Source organism: Equus caballus, chromosome X (genome assembly GCF_041296265.1).
Source record: "Equus caballus isolate H_3958 breed thoroughbred chromosome X, TB-T2T, whole genome shotgun sequence".
Classification (NCBI taxonomy): Eukaryota; Metazoa; Chordata; class Mammalia; order Perissodactyla; family Equidae; genus Equus; species Equus caballus.
The window spans coordinates 747,501-757,500 of NC_091715.1; the positions used below are offsets into that span (position 1 = coordinate 747,501).

A 10,000-nucleotide genomic window follows, 5' to 3' on the forward strand; every position below is an offset into this window, starting at 1 on the left:
TAAGAACTCTGATATTGTGAACAGAGGGGAGAATGAATCGTGGATGTATTCACAGCAATATGAATGTGTTTCGGTTGTCCTCAAGCCATAATTTCAATTCTCCAACAAGTAACTGACTATTCTTTAAAAATTAGTAGCTTTGGGATTAAGAAATTTGAAACTGAATATACCCCCATCTCCGATAATATGCTTGTGTCCAATGACAATGTTTCATTCAGTGACCAGGAGTCAAACTGTCCTGCAAAATGAAAAGCTGTCACTCTCAGAATACGTCCAATTATCCCTCCAAAGACTCATGGAGGAGGCAAGATTCTATACTTGATTGGATTCACCGAGAGGATCAAAACCGTGACACACCGTGAAAGTTCAAACACAGACACCAGGAGCTCGGTGGGAAAGAAGACACACGTGGGTGAGGATGTGGTGTCTACTTTCTGTTTAACTCAAGAAAAGAAGAACATTTGGCGGGGCAGGTGCTGTTCCCAACGCTCAACAAACATCACCAAAATGAGGGAACAATAGTCTCGGCTCAGTCTTCTCATGCGTGGGTAGAACACACTTGCTCACGGGTTTTTCCCGTATTGCGTCTGCATACATACTGCTCATTCAACTAGACATCATCATGAGCTATGAAACTATGCCTCATCCTGACTTAACCAAACTGGACTCACCATGACCTACCCAACGAGACCTCATCTGACCTACCCACTAAAATTCCTCATGACCTAACTCAACTAGACCTCACCATGAAGTAATCCATCAAGACCACATCATGACCTCCCGAACCAGACATCATCATGACCTGCACGACTAGACCTCATCATGACCTACCCATCTACATCTCATCATGAGCTAACCCGTCGAGACTTCATCATGACCTACCCAACTACACCTCATCATGACCTACCTTACAAGACATCATCATAACCTACCCAATTAGACCTTGTCACGACCTACCCAACTAGATCTCATCATGACATACCCAACTAGACTTCATCATGATCTACCCTACTAGAGTTCATCATGCCCTACTGAAGTAGATTTCATCATGACCTACCCAACTGGACCTCATCATGACCTACCAAACTAGACTTCATCATGACTCAACTCAGCTAGACCTCACCATTACCTAACCCATTAAGAACTCAACATGACCTACCCAACTAGATCTCCGCAGGATATACCCAACTAGACCTCATCATGACCTACACAAGTAGACTTCATCATGACCCTCTCAACTAGATCTGATCAAGACCTGAACACCTAGGCCTCATCATGACCTACCCAAGTAGACTTCATGACCTACCCAACAAGATATAATCATGACCTACCCAGCTACATGTCATCATGATCTACCCAACTAGACTATATCATGACGTAACTCAACTAGACCACATCATGACCTAACTAGATCTCATCAAGACCCACCCAAATAGAGCTCATCATGACCTACACAAGTAGACTTCATCATGAACTTCTCAACTAGATCTGATCAAGACCTAACCACCTAGGCCTCATCATGACTTACCCAATTGGACTTCATGATGACCTACCCAACAAGATAAAATCATGACCTACCCAACTAGACTTCATCATGACCTAACTCAACTAGACCTGATCATGACCTACCCAACTAGATCTCATCAAATACAGCTCATTATGACATACCCAACTAGACTTCATCATGACCTACCTAACTAGATCTCATCATGATCTACCCAACTAGACTGCATCATGGCCTACCCAACTAGACCTCATCAGGCCATACCCAACAAGACCTCATCACGAGCTACCCAACCAGAGGTCATCATGACCTAACTTGACTAGACCTCACCATGACCTACCAGACTACACATCATCTGACCTACCGAACTAGAGCTGATCATGACCTAGTAGACATCATCATGACCTACCCAACAAGACTTCACGATGACTACACCCAACTAGAGCTCACCATGACCTACCAAACTAGATCTCATCTGAATCTACCCGACTAAACATCATCATGACCTAAGTCAACTAGACCTCACTATGACCTAACCCATCGAGACCTCAACATGACTTACGAAATTACACCTCATCATCAGCAATCTCACCAGAACTCATCATGACCTATGCAACTAGACCTCATCAGCACCTAACCAACTAGACCTCATCATGACCTACGAGACATCATCTAACCTACCCAACTAGACTTCATTCTGACCAAACTAAACTAGATCTCACCATGACCTAAACCATCTAGACTTCATCATGACCTACCCAAGTAGATATCATCATGCCCTATCCATTAGGGTTCATCATGACCTACCCAACTGGACTTCATTGTGACCTTCCTAACTAGACCACATCATGAACTACCCAACTAGACTTGATCATGACCTACTCAAGTAGATTTCACAATGACCTAACTCAACTAGACCCGACCATGACGTACCCCATCGAGACCTGATCACGACCTAGCAAAATAGACTTGATGATGTCCCAACTCAACTACACTGGACCATAACCTAATCCACCTAGACCTCATCATGACCAACCCAACTACACCTCATCAAGACCTACCCAATTAGATATCATGCCCTACCCAACTAGACTTCATCATGACCTACACAACTGGACTTCATCATGCTCTACCTAACTAGGTCTCATAATGACCTACCGAAATAGACTTCATCATGACGAAACTGAACTACACTTCACCATGATCTAACCCATCTAGACCTCATCACGACCTAACACACTAGACATCATCATGACCAACCCAACTAGGCTTCATCATGACCTAAATCACCTAGATCTCACCATGACCTAACCCACGTAGACCTCCTCAGGACCTACCCAACTAGATCTCATCATAACCTACCCAACTAGACCTCACCATGACCACATAACTAAACTTCCTCATGACCTACCCAACTAGAGCTCATCATGACTTCAACTATCTAGACGTCATCATAACCTAAAACACGACACTGAGGCAAAAAGAGAAATGGGACTTTTCTTTGTATCCCAACGTTGCCTAGTTTTGCCACTAATTAAGAAGATGAAGAAGATCACTCGGCTGGAGGAGTCGCAGGTGCAGAAATAAGCACTACTAGATGCCAACCCTCCCCCTTTGCTCAGACTGGGAGGTGTCTCCCTATCCTGCTCCCCCAGCATCTTTCCACTGCTACCTCAGGTCCAGCAGGCCCTCCGAGGAGACCTATCGCTCTTCCTATTTGAGAGCCGACATATCTTTGATCAAGTCATCCCAAATATTGGCAGAAATGCAAGTCATGGAAAACCGTGGAAAGTTTATTATGCCTTTTGTGCCACAACAGAGGCCCAACCCAACATGGAAAATCCAAATCGGGGGTTGGAAGCCATCACCATCTCCAAGTTTCCCAGGTAACTCTCAGAGTTAGCTCAAGTAGATTTCCCCGCCCCCACCGCTCCCATGCCCTATCTCCTTGATTTGCTCATGAAGGTGCTAGAGTTGATAGGAAGCTCCAGAAATATGCCCTCAGGTGTGTTGCCCTCTCCCACAGGACCTCCCTGTCTGCAACCAACCCATCTTCATCCAGGGGGAGTTAAGGGCACTGATAACGTCGGTAATTTTAGGAGTTGTCAAAAACTTTTAACATTTCCACATCTATGAAGAAAGTGGACTTAGACACATTCCTGAAGCAAAGAACACTTGGATGGGGAAAAAGAACAATGAAGCAGACTCAGAAGTGATCTACTACTCCGAAAACTCCCAAAAACATGGGCGCCATTCTACAGACCCCGTCATTCATGAGAGAAAGATGCCCATTTGAGGAAAGGAATCACTGTAAGAAACCACACTCTTTCAAAAAAGAATAAAACCATGATTCAAATTTAAGAAGAGGAGCCCGATTTGGTTATTGGACTGAGCGAAGAGCTGGGTGCACCCATGTGAGCCACAGCCCTCTGAGGAGAGCAGAAGGCCACACTGGCCAAAACTGGGGTTCCCTGTCTGGGTCAAGACACCCCTGGGGAGGTTCCACATGGAACCCAGAGGGTCGGTGAGTTTTCATGGGGAGGAGTTGACAACATCGTTGTGGTTGACCGCCAATGGAATGGATAAGACACTGAGGTAAGAGCAGGATCTATGGCTCGGCCACCCACAGAAACCACAGATCTGTTCATACCAGGGTTGAGTTGTCGAAGATGACCCAAAATAGAGTTGATGCTCATGGTAGCTCCAAATCGTAGAAGTTACTCAACTCACCAGAAGGCCATACTCCTTGTGGTCTAAAGATTGAATGTATACGATTACGTGGCAAGTTTGTGTTTTTCTTACATATTTTTCCATCTGCATTTTGATATAATTGGTTTATAATATTATGGACTTTAGTTGGCATTTTTAGGTGTCACCCGATGCCAAGGAGCCCACAAACCAGAAAAGAGGAAATCCAGGTGTGGACCGAGCTCGTCGGGACGCTGGAAGGAGTGAGATGCACTTGTGTTAAAAACCCCAGCCCCAAGTGTCGTGTCTGATCCGTAATCTCCTTCAATAAATGATGGCGCACAAAACAAGGAGGAAAAATGGGAGAAAGATATGAATCGATCATGAATAAATGAATGCCCTTGGGTAATGTTCTAGAAAGTCTTACGTGGAAGTAATCTTGACATCTAAATCGATACCTGTAGTATGCTTTTTATAAAAACAGACATCATAAAAGTTATTAATTAAATGCAGGTGGTGTCAATAGTGGGCATAGCAAACATTAAGTTGTTGTTTTCCCCCAAAGCCAATCTCCACGTCATTTTTGCCAGCTGAGTGAAACTTCCGCGCCAGGTAAGCAATTGGCTGGGAAGATTTTGAACGGTCCCCTCTTCCCCAGCTTCTCATTTTCCAAGAGAAGTTAGGGACCAAGACAAGTGATTAAAGAGATTTTCAAAAAGAAGAACGGAAAATACAGAGTCCACAGGGTACAGCGGTGGAAGAAGCTTCTATTTTAAAAACCTGTTTAGATTCTAGCATGGGCTGAATGATGTCTCCCTAAAATTCACAGGTTGGAGTCCTGACCCCCAGGACCTCAGGATGGGGCTGTGTGTGGAGATGGGTCTTTGGGGAGGTGACGGAGGTCAAATGAGGTCACGAGGGCGGGTCCTGATGCAACAGGACTGGGGTCCTGACGAGAAGAGGAGATGAGGACACAGACAAAGCAGAAGTGGAAAAACCATCACCTATGATAACGTGCATGCCCAGCCTCGCCAGATACTTGGCCGTCGAATAGCCAATTCCGTCGGTCCCTCCGGTCACTATAGCCACACGGTCAGGTTGTGGGGAGAAAACTGCGGAAGAAGAAGAAGAAGAAAACACACGAAGGTCAGTTTTCAGAGCAGAATACACGTTTGTAAGAACGGAGTCGTAAGAGAGCGTGTGATACCAATGGGAGTCGCGGTTCAGTATTCGCGGTTCAGTATTCGCGGTTGGGTTCCTCTTGGATTCCTGTAGGCTCGGGATGTGGGGCTGTGGCACGGTGGGTGAGCCCTGAGTCATTAGGGCCCGGTCAAGATACCTAATAAACTCCTGCCCATCTCCAGCGGCGGCCTTTGCAGGAATATGCTGCCAAGATGATTTGCAGGCAGGTCCAAACGACCCACACCATGGACAGCTGTGGATGTGACTCTCGGGCAGCGCTGGGCAGAATGCATTTCTCAGGTTGTGTTGCAAACATAAGATTTATTATTATTCAGGTACGACGAGGCCAAGAGACCCGGAGATGACCGCCGTTGAACGGTGAGTCTGTTCCTCAGAGCTCCCAAGAGATGGGGGCCTGCCACGGCATGCAGGGCCACACGGGGACCCACCAGAGTAGGTCGGGAGGCAGAGGGAGTGGGGAAAAGCAGACAAGAGATTTTATTGGGCTTTGCACAGGAAGGAATGGGGAAGGCAGGGTGAGCGGGCTTGGGATGGGTTAGTGTGAATAATTTCAGCAGGTTCTGGAGCGTAGGGGCTGTCCCTAGTTCTCTGGTCCTGATCCCCGGAAATTAGGGCAGGGGGATGGTGACGCAGAGCACAAGAGCCCCGTGGAGGAGCAGGGTGGGGTGTGGGGTCTGGATTGGTGACTTTGCATTTTAAAGGCATGCTCCTGGGTGAGTTGCTTGCTATCTGTAGGAACCAGCTACCCTCGGGAGCTTTAAGAAACGATAAAGGTGGCAAAGGTGGACTTTTTTTTAATAAAACGGTGTTGAGATACCTAAATAGATCTATGGAAAAACATAAAACGACACCCATACCTCCCAGCACCCCTCAAAATAAAGGGAAAGAAGTTAAACAGCGAAAATATTAGAGGAAAGCAGGAACAAATTTATTCTTAACCTCAGAGTAACAAACGCCTTCCTAATTTTAAGTCGAAATTGAGAATAAGTAGATAAATTTCACCACTAAAGAACGTTTTACAAGGCAAAACAGGAAACCACAAGCAAAGTCAAAAATAAATGATGAACGAGGAGAAAATCTGCAACTGTTATCAAAGGGCTATTTTCCTAATATGTAAAGAGTTCTTAAAAATCAAGAAAAAAAACGAACCCCCTAGAGAGAAAGTTGGCCAAAATAACTGCTTGTATAAAAATACACCCAAGTGGCCAGGGGCCGGGTTGGATGCACTTGTTAGAAAATCCTTCCAATAAGTGAGGACAACACACGCCTCCTTTCAATCGGCACCCACCACCGCAGTCAGGCATTCTGGTTCATCAAACGAAAAAAGAACCGTAGAAAGGAAAACCCTGACAAGGATGCTGAGACACCCACAGTTCCCCAGAGGCTCCGAGGACACTCCCGCCCCGGTCCTGAGATCCATGTTTCCCAGCACAGCGTCCATCAGAAAGAGCGTGTCCATCCCCTGGGACAACACCATAAGGACCCCAAATGATTCCGTCAGGCTCCCCACAAAGTTTCCAGACACCGAGGCTTGATTCTGTTCAAAGGGATTCCCACCCTCCTTTGGGTTTGGTTCCTGGGAAGACGCACAGCATTCACGACAACACTGTTCCCTTAGGGTATTGAGGTCGTGTGGAAGCATTCCAAGATGGCGCCCCAGGGAAGGAGAAGATCCAGTTCAGTCTTCCACTTACAGACGAGAGACGGGGAGGACCCAAAGTCCAAGAGCGAGGGGAGGAGCGTGGGTGTCCCAACGGGGTGACCGAGGCCCCCACTTCCCAATGGGCTTCTGCACAGTGCGCATCACAGCTTCACGTCTCATCCTCTGGGCATCCACTGTCCCTCCTGGAAAGGCAGGGGGACCTGTTCGGAATGCATCGTAAGCGCTGTGCAGCGCCGACTGTATACCATGAGGCCAGATGCGCCCTCAAGTCTCTACCTGGAGGGACCATCCTACAGCTCCCAGGATTACCAAGAAGAAGATGAGCCGTGCTGATGGTTCCCCTCAAGGCAGGGCGAAGGGGTAAAACCTAACAGTTAAAACATCACAGACTAGGGGCCGGCCCCACAGCCGAGAGGTTAAGTTCGCACGCTCTGCTTCGGCAGCCCAGGGTTCACTGGTTCGGATCCTGGGCCCAGACCTACACATCAGTCATCAAGCCATGCTGTGGCATCGTCCCACATCAAAGACCTAGAATGTCCCAGAATTAGGATACACAACTGTGCGCTGGGGCTCTGGGGAGGACAGAAGCAAAAAGAGGGAGATTAGGAACAGATGTTTGCTCAGGACCAATCTTCCTCACCAAAACTCAAAAAAAAAAAAAAAAAAGCTAAGATGAAATCTAATATGGAGAGATCGCCTAATAATCCATCTTGAAAGGAATAAAATGTTTAAAAAATAAAATAAAATAGATAATAATAATAGGCTAGAAGAGAGGTCCCTAGACTTTGTCGGTTGACAGCACACTCACTGCCCAGGAATTTTTTCACAGCCCTGCTAAGAGTGAAAATAAAGTAAAATATATATATGTGTGTAACAAATATATTATAAAATATAATATGTAATAAAATGTATTTATGCAAATATAAATGAAATACATATTTCTACTTAAATATTTGATTTAAATGTAATAAATATTTATATTATAAATACACTTAAATATTTATAAACATATTTTATTTTACATATGTAAAAAATATATTTATATATTTGAAACGCTAAATATTTTATACATTTATTTCAATATGTGAAAATAAATAAAATAAATGTAACGCATTATTTAATAAAATGAGTAATATAAAAATAAATACTTTTATTTTAATACAAATATATAAAATGTGTAATATATTTAAATATTAAGTATCTAACATGTGTAAATAAATGCTAGAAGTAAACATAAAAAAATTGATACCAGAGCTAAAGAATTCTTTCCACAGCTCATTAGCAGACTCACCCCAATTGAGGCAAAAAAAAAAAAACAAGGAAAGTTTAGGTCAATAGAAATTACTCTAGGGGCCGGCCCAGTGGCACAGCAGGGTTCACCGGTTCAGATCTTGGGTGCGGACATGGCACCACTTGTCAAGCCATGCTGTGGTGGGCGTCCCACGTATAAAGTAGAGGAAGATGGGCACGGATGTTAGCTCAGGGCCAGTCTTCCTCAGCAAAAAGAAGAGGATTGGCAGCAGTTAGTTCAGAGCCAATCTTCCTCAAAAAAAAAGAAAATTAGCTAAAATACAGAGAATTTTGTGTATGTATGTGAGGAAGACCGGCCCTGAGCTCACATCTGTTGCCAATCCTCCTCTTTTCACTTGAGGAAGACTGGCCCTGAGCTCACATCTGTGCCCACCTTCCTTTATTTTATGTGGGACGCCACCACAGCGTGGCTTGACGAGCGGTGCTAAGTCCACACCCGGGATCCGAACCTGCCGACCCCGGACCACCAAAGCCTAACGTGTGAACTTAACCACTACGCCACCTGGCTGGCCGCTAAAGAGACTATTTTTTTAAAAAAAAAAGGGGGAAAAAATAAAAGCAGAGCTTCCAAGAGCAGACAGTATGGAGTGGTCCAGGATGCACAGCACGGGCCTCCCAGCAGGAGGAGAGAGGCGGGGCGTCTTTTAAGAGCTGGTGGCGGAAAACTCCGCAGTGGGAGTGAGGACACGAGAACCACGAGCCAGAAGTAATATTCCAAAGGAGCTCACGGATTCCTGAGACGGGATGGGCGGCTGTGCGTTTGGTGACAGTGGGGACGCGTTCCGACAAGCGCGTCCTTAGGGGATGGCATTTCTTTTTTTTTTCTTTTGAGGAAGATTAGCTCTGAACACCACAGTCCACTTACACAGACCTGGATGGAACAGCCGACGACACACCTAGGCTGTCTGCCACTGATGTACGGGACCACCACTGTCTACACGGCCTGTCGTGGACCGAAACGCCACGATGCAGCACGTGACTGGACCTTATGACGGTGAATGCGCACTGCCTGCTCCCAGGATGTCTCTCATTTCACGCCTATGCAGACGGGGTCCACACCACTGCAGAGAAACCCCCCCGGGACGCCCCAGGACAACCGGACGCTCGCACGCTCAATTCATCTCCCTTTCTTCCTAGGAGGCGAGTTGGACACGGGCCCTAGAACTCAACCACCATGAGATTTAAAAAAAAAAAAAGAAAAAAAAACCCGATCGAAAAATGGGCAGAGGAGAGGAACAGATGTTTTTCTCCAAAGAAGATAGACAGATGGCCGACCGGCCCGTGAAAAGATGTTCAACGCGACTAATTATCAGGGGAAACGCAAATCAAAACCACAAGGAGGTATCACTTAACACCCATTAGAACGGCGATAATCACCCAGATAGAAAATAGCAAATGTTGGAGAGAAGGGAACCCGCATCCACTGCCGGTGGGAACGCAAACGGGTGCAGCCACTGTGCAAAACAGCAGGGAGATTCCTCAAAAATCTCAAAATAGTAATCCGATCCGGCTATGCCATTTCTGGATATTGACACAAAGAACATGAAAACACTAATTTGAAAAGATGTTTGCACCCCTCTGTGCACGGCAGCATTATTCACCACAGCCGAGACGTGGAAGCAACCCAAGTG

At 45.8% G+C, this 10,000-nt stretch overlaps 1 protein-coding gene across 16 annotated transcripts in view; it reads right to left on the reverse strand.

The window, feature by feature from the left end:
- DHRSX (dehydrogenase/reductase X-linked) overlaps window positions 1–10,000 on the reverse strand; it is a 138,597-nt gene that overhangs the window by 108,751 nt on the left and 19,846 nt on the right. For 12 of the 16 annotated variants that reach the window (XR_011434936.1, XR_011434940.1, XR_011434937.1 and 9 more), the window contains exon 2: window positions 5,197–5,304. The exons of the other annotated variants lie outside the window; for them this stretch is intronic. Coding sequence is in view for 6 of the 12 variants with exons in the window: in XM_070257907.1 (XP_070114008.1) it covers window positions 5,197–5,304 (108 nt within the window). In the remaining 6 variants the exon portion in view is untranslated. The remainder of the gene's footprint in view (window positions 1–5,196; window positions 5,305–10,000) is intronic. 16 annotated transcript variants of the gene reach the window in all.